The 21,651-nt window shown below is 37.1% G+C and overlaps 1 protein-coding gene across 1 annotated transcript in view; it reads right to left on the bottom strand.

Moving 5' to 3' along the window:
* Positions 1-21,651, bottom strand: part of Kcnmb2 (potassium calcium-activated channel subfamily M regulatory beta subunit 2) — a 277,164-nt gene that overhangs the window by 21,769 nt on the left and 233,744 nt on the right. Inside the window, exon 2 of the mRNA XM_048346010.1 lies at positions 8,720-8,842. Coding sequence (XP_048201967.1) covers positions 8,720-8,775 — 56 coding nt within the window. The 5' untranslated portion in view covers positions 8,776-8,842. The remainder of the gene's footprint in view (positions 1-8,719; positions 8,843-21,651) is intronic.

The raw sequence follows: 21,651 nt of genomic DNA on the forward strand, positions 1-21,651 counted from the left end.
CATTTGTTTTAACCATGATTTCTGAATTACTGGCTGGTATACTAAATAAAGAAAACAAACACATATTACATTTACTAACAGAGATTTTGTTTTACTCTTTATCAGTGATACTCAAGTCCCCCTCCTCTGGATGGCAATATTATGTTTGTACTTTCATTGATACTTTTTCTCCATTAAATGGAGAAGCAAGAACACATTTCACATTTCACTTGTTAGACAGTTTTGGTCACATGGGGGTACCACAATCATTAAAAACTAATAATGGCCAGGCCCCAGGGGTTCATGCTTATAATCTTCCCTATATGGAGGCTGAGATAAGAGGATAACAGTTCAAAGCCAGTCTAGGTTGGAAAGAACACAAATTCTTATCTTGAATTAACCAGAAATAACAACACAGAATTGGAGCTGTGGCTCAAGTGTTAGAGTTGCTAGCCTTGAGAAAAAAATGCTTAGCAATACTGCCAAAACACTGAGTTCAAGTTCCAGGACAAGCAAGCATGCACACATGCACGCATGTGTGTGCGCACGTGCACACACACACACAATCCTAATAATGGAATGTGTTGTACCTCTCATCGTTTTCAGCTATTTTTACAGCAATGGGAAATTCAGCATCACTGTAGTATTCATTATAACCACCAAGTTCAAGCAATTGGAGAACATGTTCATCATAGACAAAAATCAAATCTAACTAAACAAAAAAGGGGAGATAAGAATACATCCCCTAGAGATCTCTAGCTAAAATTTCATTTACCCTAAAAATTTCATACTGTTTTGCAGAAGCTGAAACACATTTATTTTGTTGTCAGTCCTGGGCTTGAACTTGGGCCAGAGTGACACTCAAGGCTAGCACTCTTGAGCTACAGCACCACTTCTGGCTTTTTCTATATGTAGTGCTGAGGAATTGAACATAGGGCTTCATATATGTGAGGAATGCACTCTACCACTAGACCACATTCCCAGCATGCAAAATACCTTTTTTTTTTTTTTTGGCCAGTCCTGGGGCTTGGACTCAGGGCTTGAGCACTGTCCCTGGCTTCTTTTTTTGCTCAAGGTTAACACTCTGCCACTTGAGCCACAGCACCACTTCTGGCCATTTTCTGTATATGTGGTGCTGGGAAATTGAACCCAGGGCTTCATGTATGTGAGGCAAGCACTCTTGCCACTAGGCCATATCCCCAGCCCTGCAAAACACCATTTTAAGTAGCTTAATCCCAAGGTTCTGGCAAAGGATCATCAAGGGGGTGGGTTCTGGAAAATCCTTCTAGGATTATTACATATCATTATATGCTTATTCTCTTTTCTACAGGACTGCAGTGGCTGCCTGCTAGCTGTGTCAAGCTGCACCAAGAGCTGAAAAAACCAGTCCTTCAACTCTCTGCTATAAATAGAAAGATGACCTGGCAAGACCCCAGCAAGTTCAGCTCCTTGAATTCCTGGCTAGTATAGATAATAACTCAACTCAGGGAGCTTACTTCCTGAGTTAAGACAAACTCATATAGACCAAATAATTGTGACAAAGCTAGATATTTTAGAGTAAGGTATTTAATGGCAGCAGGCTCTATTTGAGAGACAGCAACTCCAATATGATCCTGGTTTTGAAAAGTGATGTGTAAATTCTTTGCCTTATAATTCTTTCCAACATGATTGGAAACTAGTAAGAAAACATCTCCATGGTGTTTCTTCTTATTCCTTCAACCAGGAAATAGAAAAGTTACATTCCTAATTACCTCAAGTAAAAGAAAACTGTACTTACCAATCGGTATTCAAGGAACTGTAAAACCATGTCAATTGTCTTAACTTTAAAACTTAGTTCTCTGGACTCATATGTGGATTATTTGCTGTGGGAATAATTGCTCTTGTTATTTTAGTCTTTCAAGTAATACGTGATGCTATCTCCTGAACAGAACAGACTAGAACAAAGATGGTTGTGCTGCTTTCTTCACAACAACAAATGGCTGTTTTAAAAAATGAAGATGGGAGAGATGTGGAATCCTCTGTCCCAGTGGGTGATATGATTAGGATTGGGAAGTATGAGTGGACAGTGCATGGAGAATCCCTGATGCTGGCAGAAAACCATTGGTTGTGTGTTTATCTGGTGTCTGAGAAAAAACCCAAGATCCATCTGTTCATTTGACTTTCTACAGTAATCCTACCAAAAGACAGAATGAATGCCCAAGTGTACCTATCTTACTCATGCTGATATCCTGTTAACAGTCTCTTTGAATGTGCCCTTGATCTGTAACCAAGACCCTCCCCAAGGGAGTGTTTTAACCCCTAACACATGGAGGATGGAAAAGACTCCAGTTTAAACATGTCTGCCGATTAAACTTGTTTCTGGCTCTTATGGGCAATATATTATTTCATGAGTAATTCTTCATCCTTCCTCACAGCATCTGCTAGACAGAACCAGCAATCCAGTGGAAAAGTGGGACATGTTTAAATAGGCCCATCTCAAGAAAGGACAAAGGAAATAAAATCATTCTTACCTGAGAATTTCAAAGTAATAGCACCTGTTGGGCTGAGGAAAATAAACAATATATACTCCAGAAAAGGATTTCCAGCAATGCAAGTCACAGTATGCTGGTTTGGAACAGCAATAGCATTGACTAATAAAATTGAAGTTGTGCATACGTTGGAATCAATCATTTCAATGTTAGGTCCATATTACTAATAAGTATACAAGAAGACGTGAGCAATGTGGCTGCATTATTCATAAGGATAAAAGAAGCAGTAGGATTGATGAATAAATGATGGTATATTTAGACAATGGACTACTACATAAAGAAATTAATCTCTAGCCATTGAGATCACTGTTGGTAAATCAGTGATACAGTGTTTAGTGATAAAATCAAGTTGCAGAAAAGCATACCTTGTTTCATTCTGTTTATATAGACACCTCAAAGTCATGAAAAAAAAAAGCAAGGGAATGAGAAACATAATTCAGAATAGTATTTCTGGATTGGGTTTGGGTGCTGTTGGGGTTAGGATACTAGAAGCATATCTAAATATTAAATATTCTGATTGCTTACTATGTAAGCTAACTGGTGAGTAGTAGATGCTCGTGATATCATTTGTTGTATGTTTTTACATGTGGTACTTTATTAACTACTTATGTTTTTAAACCCAAAGAATATTTAGTAAAAGACTGTTTGCAATGTTTTTAGCTTAATAATTTCAGTCTCCATTTAGCAAAGTAGTTATTACTGCTATTTTACTTGACCGCCTGAAGTTTAGGGACAAAAGATTTAGTTAGAGGAAGAAATATTCTTTCAATTTTTGGGCTTGTAGAATGGAGGATGAATAGAAACTAATGCTCTACACAGAGCAAATGATCAGAGAATGACTAACAGTAAGGTTAATCAGTAAGAATAAAGAATAAAATAGTAAGAATAAAGTTGACTTCAGTGTTTCCTGAGCAGTGTTACATTTAGTGAACACTTTCCTTCCCTTATATACAGTGGCAGTCCTTAGGCTCATGTCCCATGCTTTCAGGAGTCCAGAGTAAGGGGAAAGATGAATGACTGCATGGACTCTGAATTTGTTATGGGAACTCAGCCAGACTACAGCAGGAGAGCCTGGTTTTTCACAGAGGCCAGGTTTAGAAGGGGAAGAATATATGAAAAACATGGAAGCTTTAAATAACATACTAAAAAAGTGAAAACTAATATGAGCATTGAGGAAAAGCCTGCAAAAACTTATACTGGTATTAGAACTAGGAAATTGGAAGGGAATACCAAAGTCGAGAGACACAGGGTAAAAAAAGACAAACAACTACAAAAGCAATACTTACAAACTGTTTGGTGAAAATGAACTGAACAACTGAACAACCCATGGGGGTGGTGGGAAGGAAAAGGGGGAGGGAGGAAGGGGGAATGAGGGACAAGTTAGCAAACAGTAAAAGAAATGTATCTAATGCCCAATGTATGAAACTGTAACCTCTCTGTAATTCAGTTTGATAATATATATATATACATATACACAGAGAAGGGCAAAGAAAGCCACATCCTGATACCAGTTTTTGGACACTAGTATTTGTTCAGGTATTAGTTGCCTTCTGAGCTTAATTTTACTTAAATGCCATAATTTTTAAATATAATTAATATATTTACTTTATAATTATATATTATTACTTTATCATGTACATATTGTAATTAATTTATAGTTAAAGTAATACATATATTACTTTAATTATAGAAAAAATTATATGTATTATATCACAAAGTGTTTGAAAAAGAGACAGCTAAGGATTAAGCTTTTTCTTTCATGTTTTCTGTTTTGTTTTTTGCCAGTCATGGAGCTTGAACTCAGGGCTGAGGGACTGACCTTGAACTTCTGTGTGCTTAAGGCTAGCATATTCACTTGAACCACAGTGCCACTTCTGGTTTTCGAGTAGTTAATTGGAGATAAGAGTCTTACAGGGACTTTTCTGACCAGGCTGGCTTCGAACTCTAATCCTCAGATCTCAGCTTCCTGAGTAGGATTACAGGTGCCAGGCAGCTTTCCAGACTTTTGAATCTGTGTGTGTGTGTGTGTGTGTGTGTGTGTGTGTGTGTGTGTGTTTGCAATTTGTATGCAGACTTCCTTTTTGCAGTTAATAGTCTGTCAAAGCATTTAAAGATACTAAGTGATACATTATACTCCTTTATTTAACAGGTTTTCTAGTGTGAATACTAAAGTAACTTCCAAATTTTTGCTGTAATAGTTATTTGTGAGGAATGACCTTGCTTTTGGTCTTCTTTTCAAAGGAATTTACTATAGGGCAAGTTAAGTTTCAAGAAGAAAAATAAGCTTTCACAAGAATATTCAAATAAACCTCTCTCAGGTCCTTTTGTGTCTTGCACCATTCATCAATTCTGACTTTGATTAGATTCTGTCTCATGTGTGGCTTGTGTAAGTTACAGCATACTGGTAAAAGCTTCCTTTGAGCCAAACTAATATTACAAGGGGAATGAGAAAGAAAGATATACAACAAAAACAAATGAAGATAATCTAAATATTTTAAAATGTTGGGACTGGAAATGTGACCTGCTTAGCATACATGAAGCCCTGGATTTGGTTCCTCAGTACCACATAAACAGAGAAAGCTGGAAGTGGCACTGTGGCTCAAGTGGTAGAGTGCTAGTCTTGAGCAAAAAGAAGCTCAGGGATAGTACCCAGGCCCTGACTTCAAGCCCCAGGACTGGCAAAAATATGCTTATAATTCATGTGTTGGTGGCTCATGTTTGTAATTCTTGCTAATTGGGAAGCTAAAGATTGGAGTATTGAACTAAAACTATGCAGGAATATGTACACCTTTCTTTTCAATCTTTGTAGATGCTGACATTGGGAGCATCTCAGTGTTAAGCCAACCCAAAGAGAAGCTGTCCAGAGACTATGTCTCCAAAAGGGAAGCTAGACACAGTAGTGTGCCTGTGATCCTAGAGATTACAGAAACCTTAGAAGTAGGTGGATGGCAGCTCAGGTGGCATCCTTTGCAGAAAATGAGATCCTATCCTAAAACTATCCAGCAAAAACAATGCTGTAATTATGGGTTTATGGTGGTATGGAAGCCTTTCAAGCATAAAGACCTGAGTTAACCCCCCGAGTACTGCCATAATCAAAGTATCATAATAAATAAATGCATATACAGAATTTTATGAATGCATTTATTTCCCTGAAGGATTAAATTAGGCTCCATTTGCACTTTCATTAGTGTGCCTTTTATCTTCAATCATTATATTTTATATTTGTGGGGTGTGTGTGTGTGTGTGTGTGTGTGTGTGTGTGTGTGTATGTGTGCATGTGCGTTTGTGGGCCTGTGCTGGGGGGGGGAGGGGGTTGAACTCAGGGCTTGCATACTATCCCTTAGCATTTTTGTTCAAGACTGGCTCTCTGCCATTTCAGTCACAGTTCCACTTCCGGCTTTTTGCTTCTTAGTTGAAGATAAAAGTCCTATGAACTTTGTAAACCAGGCTGCCATCAAATTATATTTCTCAGATCACTGTTTCCTCAGTAGCTAGAATTACTGGTATGAGCCACCAGTAGCCAGCTCATCTGGTCATTTGATATTCCATTATTCTTCCTGCCAAGCTGTGCTTTCAGGAACTTTGATGGGCTAATTAATTTTTCCCTCAGCATTTCTACTTTGCTTTTTTTTTCTCCTTTCTTTTTTTTCTCCTTTATTTTTCTTATTTATTGTCAAAGTTATGTACAGAGAAGTTACAGTTTCATACATTAGGCCTTGGGTGGATTTCCTGTGCTGTTAACTCCTCCCTCAATCTGCCCCTCCCCTTTTTCTCCCCCCCCCCCCCCCCATGAGTTGTTCAGTTGGTTTAAATCAAATAGTTTTGCAAGTATTGCTTTTGGAGTCATTTGTCTTTTTATCCTTTGTCTCTCAATTTTGATATTCCCTTTCACTTCCTTAGTTCTAATACCAATATATACAGTATCCAGTGTACTCAGATGAGATACAGTGATAGTGTGGGTACAGCCAAAATAAGGGGTGCAAGAGGATCATCAACAATAGAAGCTATGGTTTCACATTGCATGTTGAAAGTAATTACAACAGTGATATAACAGTCGTTTCCATAACATGGAGTTCATTTCACTTAGCATCATCTTAAGCATTCATAAGGGCATAGCTATTAGGCTCTTGTGATCCTCTTCTGTGACTAGACTAAACCTGTGCTAATTATTCCCTATGAGGGAGATCATAGAGTCCATGTTTCTTTGGGTCTGGCTCACTTCACTTAGTATAATTTTTTCCAAATCCTTCCATTTCCTTATGAATGGGGCAGTGTCATTCTTTCTGATAGAGGCATAAAATTCCACTGTGTATATGTACCACATCTTCCTGATCCATTTGTCTACTGAGGGGCATCTGAGTTGGTTCATATTTTAGCTATGACAAATTGTGCTGCGATGAGCATTGTTGTGCTGGTGGCATTAGTGTTCTTTTGTTTGTGGTCTTTTGGGTAGATACCCAAAAGTGGGGCTGCTGGGTCATAAGGGAGCTCTATGTTTACCCTTCTGAGGAAACTCCATACCACATTCCAGAGTGGCTGAACCAGTTTACATTCCCACCAACAATGAAGGAGGGTTCCCTTTTGGTCACATCTCTTCCAACATTTATTATTGTTAGTTTTCTTGATAAAGGAAATTCCTACTGGGATGAGGTAGAATCTCAATGTTGTTTTGATTTGTCAGTGATGTAGAGCACCTTTTGATATGTCACTTGGCCATTCTCATTTCCTCATCAGAGAAGTCTCTTTTTAAGTCTTTGAGGGGGCTGTTGGTTCTTTCTTGTTTTGTTTTGGAGGAATTTAATTTTTTCAGTCCCGCATATATTTTAGATATGAGACCTTTGACTGTTGTATGGCCAATAAAGATCTTTCCCCAATCTGTGAGCTTTGTTTATCTTGCCAGCTATGTCCTTTGTCTTGCAGAAGCTCTGCAGTTTGATGCAGTCCCATTTGTCCATTCTTTCCTTGATTTGTAGCATTTCTGGGTCTTTGTTAAGGAAGTTTCATCCTGTGCCAAGGAGCCCAAGTGTTTCTCCTAGTCCTTCTTTTAGTGTTTTCAGGATATCTGTTTTAATTTTGAGGTCTTTCATCCATTTGGAAATTATTTTGGTGCAGGATGATATATAAGGATCTAGTTTTAGTTTGTTACAGGTGTTGAACCAGTTTTGCCAGTACTATTTGTTAAAGAGGCTATCTTTCTTCCATCCTATTTTTTTAGCTCTTTTATCAAAGATTAAGTGGGTTCATTTCTGGGTCTTCAATTCTGTTCCATTGGACTTCAGGACTGTTTCAATGCCAATACCAAGCTCTTCTTTTTTTTTTTTTTTTTTTTTTTTTTTTTTTGCCAGTCTTGGGCCTTGGACTGAGCACTGTCCCTGGCTTCTTCTTGCTCAAGGCTAGCACTCTGCCACTTGAGCCACAGCACCACTTCTGGCCTTTTTCTGTATATGTGGTGGTGGGGAATTGAACTCAGGGCTTCCTGTATATGAGGCAAGCACTCTTGCCACTAGGCCATATTCCCAGCCCATCAAGCTCTTTTTTTTTTTTTTTTAACTATAGCTTTATAATACAGCTTGAAATTTGGTATTGTAATTCCTCCAGCACAGTTTTTCTGCTTAGAATTGTTTTTGCTATTTGTGGTCTTTTATTGTTCCATATGAATTTCTGGATTGCTTCCTCTATTTCATTAAAAAATGGTGTTGAGATATTAATGGGTATTGCGTTAAATTTGTAGATAGCCTTTGGCAATAGTGCCATTTTGACTGTATTAATCCTGCTTTGCTTCTGTGCCACTCTCAATGGAGAGTAAAGCACAGTCTTTTGGGGTGAAAAGGATAATGGGTCATGAATATCTCTAGTCAGAGCCAGGATTTCTGATAGAGTATAACTGTTGCTAAGTTGTGTTGTTTCACTGATCATGTAAATTAAAAGGGGTACAAAGATGTCTGAAACTCTTCTTTCCATGCTTTTCCCAATATAATGCTCCTAAGTTTCAAAGCATTAGGATCACTTGCTTTTTTCCTATCACCATCTTCTCTGAATTTTCAACCTTCCGTGTGTGTGTGTGTATGTTAGAGAGAGAGAGAGCAAGAGAGAAAGATTTATACTATCTTACACATGCTAGGCAGTTGCTGTTATGCTGTGCCATGCCTCCAATACTTGTTTCCATCCTGTCTGGATAATCAGTAAAATCTCCAAGAGTTCTAGGCATTTACCTTTTCTCATCATGTCGGTAAGAAGAAGAGGTCCGGCCACTGGTCCATATGAACATCTTAGAGGAGGATAATCCAGGGGCGCCTTTCCTTACTGTGGAAGTCCTAGAGGAATGGCAGAATGACCTAGAAGATGACACAAAGTTAAATCTGCTTCAAGTTTTGGAACTCTGTATTAACAACAACCAGCAGCTCTCAGAGTATTGACTCTCTTCAGGTTTTGATACCATGAGAGCCCTAGCTCTCCATCCTGGCAGCATAATAAAAATCTCAAATCATCTAAAAACCACTGGTTTTCTTTTCCTGAAACTTTTATTCCTTTTCTTTCTTTCTTTTTTTTTTTTTTTGTGGGTCATGGGGCTTGTGGTCTGGGTGCTGACCCTGAGCTCTTCAGCTCAAGGCTAGTGCTCTACCACTTTAGCCACAGGACCACTTTCGGTTTTCTGGTGGTTAATTGGAGATGAGTGTCACGGACTTACCTGTCCAAGCTGGCTTTGAATGTGATCCTCAGATCTCAGCCTCCTGAATAGCTAGGATTACTGGTGTGAGCCACCAGCACCCAACTTCCATTTCTTTTTCTTTTTATCTTTTGAAGCTTTTTCATTGTTACTGATGTACTGCTAAGCTTATTGCCTCATGGAATCCTGGTTTTCTCATTGATGTTAAGATATTTTCCTCAAGTTGATTCCTTCATAATACCGGTATGGTTTCATAGTCCATAATGCTATGATTCCTAAAATTGTGGTTCAGATTCAGAATCCAAATTTTTTCTCCTTTCCTCTTTATTTTCCTTGTTTCTGACACACACACACACACACATGCACACACACAGACACACACACATTTCATTTTTTTTGATGCATACAATTTTATTTTATTTTATTTTTATAGGATTACTTTTATTTTTTTATTTTTTTTTCAAAATTTTATTCTCAAACTGATGTACAGAGAGGTTACAGTTTCATACATTAGGCATTGGGTACATTACTTGTACTGTTTGTTACCTCGTCCCTCAAGCCCCCCCCTTCCTCCTCCCCCTTTCCCTTTCCTCCCATGCGGTGGTGTTCAGTTCACTTACACCAAACAGTTTAGCAAGTATTGTTTTTGTAGTTGTTTTTCTTTTTTTTTACCCTGTGTCTCTCAACACATTTCAACGAAACATTGTCTTTTAAATATACTCTGTTGTTGGCAGTGTTGTGAGTACAGTTCATGGCTTGAGAAAATCACAGCAGTAGCCACATATCAACACCAGTACTCTCAGCATAATTTTGGGATCCAGAGGCAAAATGCTATGGGAACTAGGTTATAACTTGGCTTGGAAATCCTTTCATTTGTAGGCACAATTTTTCTCTACATGATAATTTCTGAAAAGAAACATGCAATATTATAAAATTCTAAAGTCAAAATGGTATTTAATACATTAGAACAAAGGATGGAAAAAAAGGTGATTCCACAGATGCATAGCCAGTAGCAGCTTTTTTCTTGGTTAAAAAATAATGATACAGCATGTAGCTAATATACATAACATTAGATACTAGATGCATGGTTCTTTGCATTTATTATCCACATAGAATACAAGGCTTGTGCTTAGGTCTACATTACACGTATACAATGAAAATGCTGCAAGATGAGAGTAATGTTATTTCCAAATTATGTGCCTTCAGGAAATCCAGATATTTGGTTATATATAGAAACAGAGGAGTCATGGAGTACATCTTGTCTACTTGCCCCCACTTCCTGTCTCTAAAAAGGCCTATGGAGGTCAGTGGGGATCTTTGACCCATCCAATTCTCATTCAGCAGATTTGCAGTTGGGCCCCAGATTCAGAATTTCTAACAAGCTTTTGGGTGATACCAGCATTGCTGGTCTGTAGATAACACTTAGCAATATGTAGTCAGACCATGTATGGTTGTGGCACTGTTTTGTCACTACCCATGTAACATTGAGAAAGTCACAACCTCCTAGAGTCTTAGTTATTTTTCATAGATGCCATAGAGAGTTTGAAACAGGTAAGTTTTAAGATCTTTTGTAGCTCCAATATTTTGTAGATTTGGTAGACTGAAGTATGAATCTAAGCATATTCATTGTCACTATATGTTGATTTACAGGAACAAGCCTGGGAATAAAACTCCTATATTCCTTGTATGAGCATTAGAGAACCAAGAAGAAAGAGTATAGTAACCAGTATGTATGCAAGAAAGCAATGTCTTCCCCTTGGCCTTTTAGGATAATGGAGGAATGAGAGACTGACACCTGTTTGGATGCCTTAGATAGTAGTAAAATGATTTAGAAATTGAGTCTGCCTAGTCTTTAGAGAATCAGGAATATTCAAATGCTGTTATTGTCAGGCACTGGTGACTCAAGCCTGTAATCCTAGCTACTCAGGAGTCTGAGATCTGAAAACTGTGGTTCAAAGCTAGCCCAAGCAGCAAAGTCTGTGAGACAGGTATGTGCAATTAACCACATGAAAAGAGGAAGTGGAGCTGTATGTAGCTCAAAGTGGTAGAGCACTAGCCTTAAGCAAAAGAGCTGCAAGAATGCCTAGGTCTGGAGTTCAAGTCCCATAGCTGACACACATACACAAAAGGTGTTGTTTATGAGGGTACCTGTGGCTCATGCCTGTAATCCTAGCTGCTCAACAGACTGAGATATTAGGATCACAGTTCAAAGCCAGCCCTGGCAGGAAAATCCATGTTACTCATCTCCAATTAACCACCAAGAAGCTGAAAGTGGAGCTGTGACTCAGAGGAACTGTAATTCAAGGCACCAACTTTGAATAAAAAAGTGAAAGGATTATGCCCCGGCCCTAAATTCAAGCCCTAGTACTGGTGCGCACCCCCCCCCCCCCGCACAAACACACACATACACACACGCAAAATTATTATTCATTATGAACATATTTACATATCAGAAGAAAGAGCTGCTAGTAAAGCCAGTTATCAAGAAATAATCATTTTAGTCTAACTTAAATGAATTACTCATAAGCTTGTGGGTTGAGATTAACCTTGGAGTTATTTTAACATACACTGTGGGATTGTGTGATGGACCAAATAAAGCAGCACAATTTGCAATAAATTACTAAGTACTGGAGAGCTAATAGTTACTGGCCTGGCCTTAATAGACACCATAGAATTTATAACTGCTTTGAAATAATTCAGAGGCGAAAGTGAAAATGATTATGCTAGCATTGCTCCTTGGCTCTGTTGTTTTAAGGTGATATGGGGGTGGGAGATAAAAGATATATTTATTCTAATTAACTGTCTAATGCTTGCTGGAAAGATCTTCATGACTCCAGGTTATTCAATGAGTGAATTTGGAATTTCTCCACCTCTTTTCTTACATAAAGACAAACAAAGCCTTCAAAGTTCATTGCTAATTAAAATGAAAGGGGATAGCCACTTAAGGTTAACAATTGCAAAGTTCTGTGAAAGTTTAAAAACAATTCCAGGCTTCAAAGAAAACACCCAGAATTCAAGACACATTAATGCAAGCTGGTTTGGAGGTTTGTTTCCAGTTCAAATGCAGTCTTTTGAACTCCTTAAGTAGCTAGCTCTCTTCAAGTAGAGTAGACAAGAAGCATTTCATGTGAGTTGTGAGTAGAAAAGTGATACAAAGATTTATGAGATTGTAAAATATGAATTGTAGCACGAAACATCAGCGTGTGAAGGGCTGCATAGCAAAAGGAAACTAAGATTGAATTCTGCCATTAGTTTAGGAATGGGACAGAGCTGGCAGAATCATTACCTTCTGATTGTACATAATAAGTATGGAGTGAGAATACTGAACCCCTGAGCAATACAATTTGAATGAAAGCAGGAGTCAGTGAAAATTAGAATGTCTTTGAGGAACTCAAGCACACACCTACCTAGATTCTGCCTCCTCGGCTCAGCTATCATCATTCTGTCTGCCTTCCTTTCCTGCTTAGTGAAGACATTCGCCTGTTCAAAAGCCATCTCAGCTGTTCCCTCTTTGGTGCAGCCTCCTCTCACAGTTTATTCATTTGTGTTTCCAGTTCTTCTTGCTTCCTTCTGGACCAATGCACAATTAATTCTGTTTACACACAATTCTGCTTTCACCTCTATGAAGAATCTACAGAACAGGTGTGTGTTTCATGCACTGATGGAGCAATGCAACACACCTAGTAACAAACTGGTTGTGTTCATTGCCTTGAAAACCTATGTATCCATCAGAAAATGGGGCCAATGAATGAGTATGAGCTTGGCCACAGGTTTTTTTGGTCATCACAGCTGGAGAGAGCTGCATCTTCCCTTATATCTTTTAGCTTGGGATATCTTTTCTTCTATCTTTCACTCATTCTCTTTCCTTCTCCCAATTGTCCAGTTCCTTCTGTCCCTCTCATTAACTGGACAGGAAGTTTGATTTGTTTTTAAGTAGTTGTACATAGGGGTTTCATGTCAATTTGTCAGTTTATGATAAATGCATCTATCTTTCTATTTCTCATTCAACAAAGCTTTTAGAAAGGGCAGTGACATCATGGCCTAATGTAAAGATGAGCAAGGCCAGCAGATGGGGCCATTTGATTACTGCTGGCATCACCACCTGCCAATTGTGTTACTTCAGACAAGACAAGTCAATGTCTCTGAGTTTTAGGCTTTTCAGTTATAAAAATTAGGATAATACTTGCCATCCTGAACTGTATAGATCAAAGAGGAATCTTCTTTTCTATCCATTAAACTTAAGAACAATTGTACTGGCTCTTATTATAAGGCAAACAAACAGGGCTGGGAATATGGCCTAGCAGTAAAGTGGTAAAGTGCTCGACTGGTATACATGAAGCCCTGGGTTTGATTCCTCAGCACCAGCACTAGGGTGCTAGCCTTGAGCAAAAAAAAAATAATAATAATAATAAAAGAAGCTAGGGACAGTGCTCAGGCCCTGAGGTCAAGCTCCAGGATTGGCAAAAAAAAAAAAAAAACCCAAACCAAAACAACAAACAAACAAAAACCAACAAAAGAAAAACATAGCCACGTGCCAGTGGCTCATACCTATAATCCCAGCTACTCAGGAGACTGGGATCTGAGAATCATTTTTCAAAACCAGCCTGGGCAGATAAGTCCATGGGACTCATCTCCAATTAACTACTCAGAAAATGCCAGAAGTGGCACTGTGGCTCAAGTGGTAGAGTGCTAGCCTTGAGGAAAGAGGAGTTCAGGGACAGCGCCCAGGCCCAGAATTGAAGTCCCAAGACAGGGAGAAAAATTCAATTAAGTTTCTTTGTATTTGTACATTGAAACTATTTGATACTTTGTCCTACAGGGCTAGTAGCAGTCAGAGGAGATGATAAAATCAGAAGCATGCCTTCTCATAGCATTCAGAACCCCATTTATAGAAAGAGGAATGTAAAAGCAGGATCTCTGAATGCTGACTAAATGTTAAAATAATCCAGGGCAACTTTATAAAAATATGGTGCTGGATCTTAGTGCAGACCAATGAGAATTTCTAGAGGTGGCTCCCTGGGTAGGTATTTTAAAAAATCATTCCAAGTAATTCTCATATGTAGTCAAGGTAAGAAACACCTACAAATTAAGTTTCTGACTTCATTAAAGTGAGATCCTTTATACATGACCCCTTCCCTGTTTTTAGAAGCTTTAGCAAACCTGCACAGTGCTTCTCTTTTCCTCTCAGTGCTGGCAGTGACAGCTCCAAAGGCTAGTGAGATATGGAGAAGATACAGAGCAAAGTAGATGCACATTTCCAGTAGCAATGGCCTTGAGCTAAGCATATGAGATATTGTTAGTGCACTCTACTTTATTGAAAGAGCCAGCAGGAAACAATGAAACTATTTAACACATAATTACATGCCTAATCTTGCATAAAATTGTAACTCTAATGACCTCACAGCGGCAACCCAAAAGGTCACTGAAGCCCAGAAACTTAGGATAGATTCTAACATGTGATGCTTTATCTTTGCAGCTATCAAATTATATATTCTCTATAAGGGTTGAATTGCTTTGACTTCGGAGCTTTTGAAGAAGAAATCAAATGTATGGTGATAATTTTAGATCTCATGATTTAATTTAGAAAACAATGGTACTTATTAGGAGTAATTTAAAAAGTCATTGGAAGGCTTTCTTCCAAAATCAACTACACACTTTACCTTATTTTAGTTCATTTATTTATGTATGCATTCATCAAGCATAAGTGAATCCTATATGGCAGTTGCTGTGCTGCCGGTGGAGGGAACCAGGACATTTAGTATAGCTTTAAAGCAGTCTAAGCAGTGTCCTGTTCAGGAAGAAGGCATAACAGGAAATCAATTTTTACCCTGTAGTGGATTCTAGATCTGCTCTTCTCAAGAAAGCAAGTGACTTCTCTATGGCTTTCTCAAATGGTTACTTATATCTCTACAACTTCTGTGACCTCTTAACTTGTAGAATCATCTATCACTTCTTAAAATGTTCCACAACCTTGACTTAGAGACTATACTATAGTGGATTTCTGCCAGTAGCATTTTTTTCCAAGGTTCTTGCTATAAAACAAAAACAAAAAACATTTTAAATATTGATATTATTTGAACTCATTTGCCTCTTCCACTATATTCCTTTTTCGTCCCCTTGAATAGTCTCTCTAATAATTAAATTGTGTTTTTGAATTAATATATACTTATAAAAATGATTTCATGTCAATGATTCTACTGATGCATAAGATATTTTTAAACAATTCACCCCTCTATTACTTGAAAAGTATCTTGATAATGCCATATCACAGGAATGAAGCACGTTGTTCTCTCACAGGTAATATGTATAAGGCTGAATTATACCTCATTTGCTACTTAGCTATAGAGTTAGAGAAGAAATGCATTGCTCAATGCTGTTGCCTCTGAGAAGATTTAAGTAAGAGACATGAGACTTCTAAATTTTACTGCAACTGTTGGTAAGCTGAGGTGACTGTGTATGATATCCTCTGTCACTTGTGATATATATCGTATGTTATATAGACAGATTTGCTCATATTATCATAGTGTTTTTGACTTCTATTTCAAGAGGACAGAAGCTCCCACTAATGTACTTGCATTTGCCCTGCTGGTGACTTGGCTCATTGAGTTCAGCAGTGGGTTTTTACTTATAGGCCGTAGGATTCTAATCTTCATTCTGTCACTGAGTAATTCTGTAACCGCAAGCAAAACTCTTGCTCTTTACTCTGCACTCCAGTCTTACCAAGTGTTAAAGACAGCTGAGTTAAAATCTACTTACTCAATTAATTCATCATTGATTTTTTTTTTCATTTAACAAACATTTATTAAGAGGTAACTATGTGATTGTCATTGAGTCTAATGCTGGGACTCATGGGATGAAAGTAGACAGGTGGGTTAGACAGGTGTGGATGGGTATCATTGATAAGAGATTGTAATGTATGTGTCATAGTAAAGTGGGTTTTATACCACAGCTATAGTAACATCTATCTTATTTAGGTGAAAGAGATTTGACATTAGTTCCAGGTTGAAATCCTGGCTCCATTATGGAGTAATATTATCTAAATAGACTGCTAAATTCCCTTAAAAATCATTTTATTCATTGTACAAGAAAAATTGAATAATAAAGCTATCATGCAGGATTGTCATGTGTGTGATTAGAATTAATACAAATGTTAGGGTTTTTTTTTCCATTTGGAGGAAGTGGCAGATTACTTTTTTCCATATTGACTATACTGGTAAATTGAGCTATACCATTTGATTCATTATAAGAGTTCTTTGCAGAGATGTAAAGCACATTTCTACATGGTCTTAACTCATCCATTATTATATAATTCATTTCTTAATGAGCTTTCCAAGTGGATAATCATAACTGATATTCAGTTTCATTCTTTTCATGATACATATTTAAAACTAATTCAATTGTTAAACATTTCACTACTCGGCATCACACATAAACAGTTGGTATAAGAAAGCATGCTTATCACTCACATGTACTTCCTAGATTGATAAAAATGGTAGATATAGGTCCAAATTATCCAACCTTTTCCAGTACCTGTGTTTAACTCTTGCTATTATTTTAGCTGAGAACCAAGGGAACTAAAGTACAGTAAATGCTCCTTATAGAAAACCAGAAAGCTTTCCATTTCCTTATAAATGGTACGATATCATTCTTTTTGATGGAAGCATAGAATTCCATTGTGTATTTAGGATAAATGAACAGGCGTGGAAGTGCTGATCATAGGAAAGCTCTAAGGTTAGTCTTGAGGAAGCTCCATTCTGCTTTGGAGAGTGGTTGAACAAGTGTACATTCCCACCAATAGTGTAGTAGAGTTCCCTTTTGGCCACATCCCTGCCAGCACTTGTTATTGTTAGTTTTCTTGGTAATGGCCATTCTAACTGGGGTAATGTGGAATCTCAGTGTTGTTTTGATTTGCATTTTAAAAGAAATATCTCTTCATGTATCTATTGGCTATTCTTATTATTTCTTCAAAGAAGTCTCTCTTTAAGTCTTTAGCTGATTTTATTGGGTAGTTGTTTCTTTGAGGGGTTGTTTTGGGGGGATTTAATTTTTTGAATTCTCAGTATACTTTATATCTGAGGCTCTTGTCTGATGTATAGCTAGTAGAGATCTTCTCCCTTTCTGTTGACTTTGTACATATCTTGCTAGCTATGTCCTTTGCTGTGCAGAAACTCTTCAGTTTGAAGCCAGACCAAAAGAAACATAGGTTGCATGGTTTCCCTCATTTGTAGTAATTAGAATGTGTCTATAAATCTACAAGTAAACACAATGGGTGATAAAAGACAAAAAGATTGCACTTGGACATGATAAAGAAAACAGGACTCTAAATGTTCACACAGTGAGATCAAAGGGGGCTATCCACAGGAGAGGATCACAAAGTCTCAATAGCTATGTGTGTTTGATTACATAAAATGATATTTGTTGAAATAAACTGTAAGAAATGAAAACAAGAGGTTTTTTATTATTTTGCTTTTTGTTTTCCATTTTTGTTGTTTTTGATTTCTGTACCTTTTGTCTCATATGTGAGTTTATCTGTTTAGAGGAGGGCAAAGTGGGACACAGAAATGGTGGGATAAAAAGTGGCCAAATACAGCAGTAATACTCACTAGACACTATGTTAAAAAATGAATTATACAACTTGTGGGGAGTATTGGGAGGGAAACCCCGAGAGAAAATGAGGGAAGAGGTGACATTGTTCAAAAAGAAATATACTCATTAGATGACTTATGAAACTGAAACCCCTCTGCATATTACCTTTACAATAAAAATAAATAAATATGTGAAGAAACATATAAAATAAATATATAAGTAAGTAAAAGGTAGAAGACAACCAGAAGTAACAATAATTGAAAATACAATGTAAGATACTTTTCTGTACCTATGTAAATAATAAATAATACATACATTTAATACTGATAGTATACCTTGAGTGTTTAGTTACCAGGGAGGGAAATTGGTTTATAGAAGAGTAAAATTTCCAGAACACATAGCTAAGTGAGCAATGAAGTCAGAACTTCAATCCAAGAAGACTAAACTGAAAAACCAATGTTCTCACATCTTGTACATTTTCTCTGGAAAAAATAAAAACTAAAAATCTATATCCAAAAAATATTTGCTATATGACCATGACATTTCTGCTTATTTATTTATTCCTCTAGTATTGCATTTTAAACACATTTAGAGTAGAAAGAAGGAAATAAAGGATGGGAAATCAACATTGCCAGCAAGAAAAAGGCAAGAAAATAAAATATAGCAATAAGTAAATGGTGAGTTTGGTCCTCTAGGACTATGCTCCTACTGTCTGTGTGTACTTAGGCAATTTGAGTAGCTCTTTTGAATGTCTTTATCTCAAAGCTTCACCGTGTGTGCTCAAAAAGTGATCATACTTATTTGTTTCTGGTCTCTTTAGCTTATTAAAAGTGATACTAAGGAACAAAAAAAACTCTCTAACTCCTTTTTGCTATATTCCTTTCAAAATATGTCAGTGAATAGAAAAAAAATTGCAAGCAAATTGCAGTGGATGATTTTATTTTTTAAGAATGTTCTAAAAAGAAACATTGATTTAATAGTGAAGAATAGCTGCCACCTAAAAACTTTGGCTAAAATTGTCTGTACTGAATCATGAGACGAAGAAATTATTCTGCATGATTGGATCCACCCCTAGATCTAGCATTGGTTGAATAAAGCAAGCTGACAATTGAATCTAAGATGGAGTCATGGCATTTCTGCTTTAAGGAATTTACCAAAAATTATCAATTACTAAAATACTTATTTGCTATTAACTGAAGCCTTTTCTCACTGAAGACTCACAAGATTCTTAGAAATCTCTCCTGTATCTGTTGCTCACATCCCCTTGGAATATGCTACGTAGTACTTATTCAACTACTGATAAAACACCTGTATTCTTTTTTTTTTGCCAGTCCTGGAGCTTGGACTCAGAGCCTGAGCATTGTCCCTGGCTTCTTTTTGCTCAAGGCTAGCACTCTGCCACTTGAGTCACAGCGCCACTTATGGCCGTTCTCTGTATATGTGGTGCTGGGGAATTGAACCCAGGGCTTCATGTATAGGAGGCAAGCACTCTTTGCCACTAGGCCAAATCCCCAACCCTGATCCCCAGCCCTGATAAAACACCTCTAGAGTTGGTGACCTTTTTGTATACAACACCCACATTATTAGGTAGCCAATCTGATGGAAAGTGTTTGTATAAGATGAAGTAGGATCTGTCTCCACAGAATCCCACCCTTGCTGAAGACCCTACATTCTGGTTTGTTTTCTTCATGCTTTAGAGGAGCTGCAGTATTTTGGCCACATTCTTCCCAATGAATTGCATGTTACCTGCTGATCTTCATTAACATGATCTCATTTCTTCTTTATACCCCATGATCTTCTCAGGCCATGCTTTATTGTTTAATAGTTCTCCCAAAGTTGGATTGGCATTATAACATTTGTTACTTAATGACATTATATATTCACTAATTAATTTATTTGGATAATAATAAGCAAGTAAGTTAATAAATCCCTTGTGATTTCATATTAATCTCATTCTACTGATAAAGAAGTGTAAACACAGGAAGGCAAAATGTCTATTCAAACTTGGTAACTTGAAAACCCAGTACTATATATGGAGTCTATACTCTTAAATGCTGTACAAGTTTACTTTTCTGAATACAGTATATTACTTTTAGTATCATGTGATTTATGTGAAGGGAGAAAAGCTATTACCTTCTATTTAGGTATTTAGAGATTATATTAACATTCCTAGATAGTTTGGTGAACTAGATACATTTAAGGAGTTGAAAATCAGATCCTGAAATTCCACACTTGTTTTGCAAAGGGTATGCAAAGGCCCTCACATTTGTCTCTCTGTCTCTGTCTGTCACTCTGTCTCTATATCTATTCAGATGAAGTGTTTTAATACTGGCTAGGCTGGTTTCAAAATCCTGGGCTCAAGTTTTCTTCCTGTTTCAGTCTTCCAAGTAGCCTACAGGCTTGTGCCATATGTTTTTATTTGTAGCTGACACATTTTTAATTTTTAAGTCCACATATTTTTAGACAAGAATTCACCGCAGGATCATATTAACATATTTGAAATATACCTCTGAAGACAGTATTGAGGGTACATTATGTAAGGATGAATCTATGAACAGAGAATTGGGTGGTGATAGCAATAACCCACTCCAGATCTGAAGAGAATAGATGAAATGAGAACAAAGAGACTTAGGCAGTGTTTGGATGGTGTAAGGTCAAGACTTGGTAACTAATTGAATTACATAAAACAAACAATACTTGGAGGAATTAAACGGGTCTCTAATTATACTTTTCAGCTCCTTGGGAAATGTACAGATGATGGCATCACTAGACAAAACAAGGACTATAGTAAAATAAAAAATACTTGGGAACAAGATTTGTTGCAAGGAATTATGAGAAAAGCCTGGGAATAGGAGAAATAAAATGAGTAAAATATTCAGAGGACTATGTTGTAGGCAGTGGAGGCCTTCAGAAAAAAGATCCTAGCTGGATCTTTCTCCAAAAAAAGTTTCAAAGAAATTTTGGAGGAGGGAACAGATAATTTCAATGAAACTCTAGGTGAGGGGAATATCATTCAATGCTTTTATTATACAAACCAAAGGAAGAGCTACTGGCTTGAGCCACTGTAATCATCTCCTAGATGTACACAACATGTTATAGTTTGGACTTTGTTCTTGCTAATATTGGAGGAAAAAGTCCCTGAGTCAGCCTTAATGTCCCTTGTGTCAAAACTCTATTGAAATGATTCAAATTTTTATTTCCTTGCCAGCTGCAAATGAATTTGCATTTACTTAGGGAATAACATTTCAAAAGAACTAAATTCATCATATCAAAATGTTCTCTTTATTTCCTAGAAGGGTGTCATTTAATGCAAAATGAACATATTTTGGTCCATATGTCTGGTGATGGTAGATGATTATCTGTCAAGAAAAAACTTATTTTCACTTTTAGAATCTCTTTTAATATACAAATAATAACTAGAGCCAGGTGATCCATAGTTGCAATACTGACACTCAGGCTGCAACAGTAGTTTTGAGAGTTCAAAGGCCTGCCTGGGGTATGTAATGAGACCCAGTCTCAAAAAAAATCAAATTAAAACAGACAAATAATAGCTGACGTCCCATTTATGTAGAATATCATGTCTCATCACACCTTGTTTTAAAGTTATTCTTCTATTATCCTTTAAACAATTTCTGTGGGCTCTTCATTTACTAGTACATTCATTTGCATAGCATGTTATAATCTGCTTAGTAGGTATCAGATATGTGAATGATTAACTCTTTGCAGATTGTATCAGAAACATGAGAAGCTTACAACAATATTCTTATTGAATTGACAATGGCTAACTTGGTAAACCTTTGACGATCACAATGCTCTGCTTATTATTATGTGATTGTAAAATCAAAATGCTATATATTTTGTCTCTGAACCTCTGGTACATTTCTGGAATCG

This window comes from Perognathus longimembris, chromosome 5 (genome assembly GCF_023159225.1).
Source record: "Perognathus longimembris pacificus isolate PPM17 chromosome 5, ASM2315922v1, whole genome shotgun sequence".
In the NCBI taxonomy this organism is placed as follows: domain Eukaryota; kingdom Metazoa; phylum Chordata; class Mammalia; order Rodentia; family Heteromyidae; genus Perognathus; species Perognathus longimembris.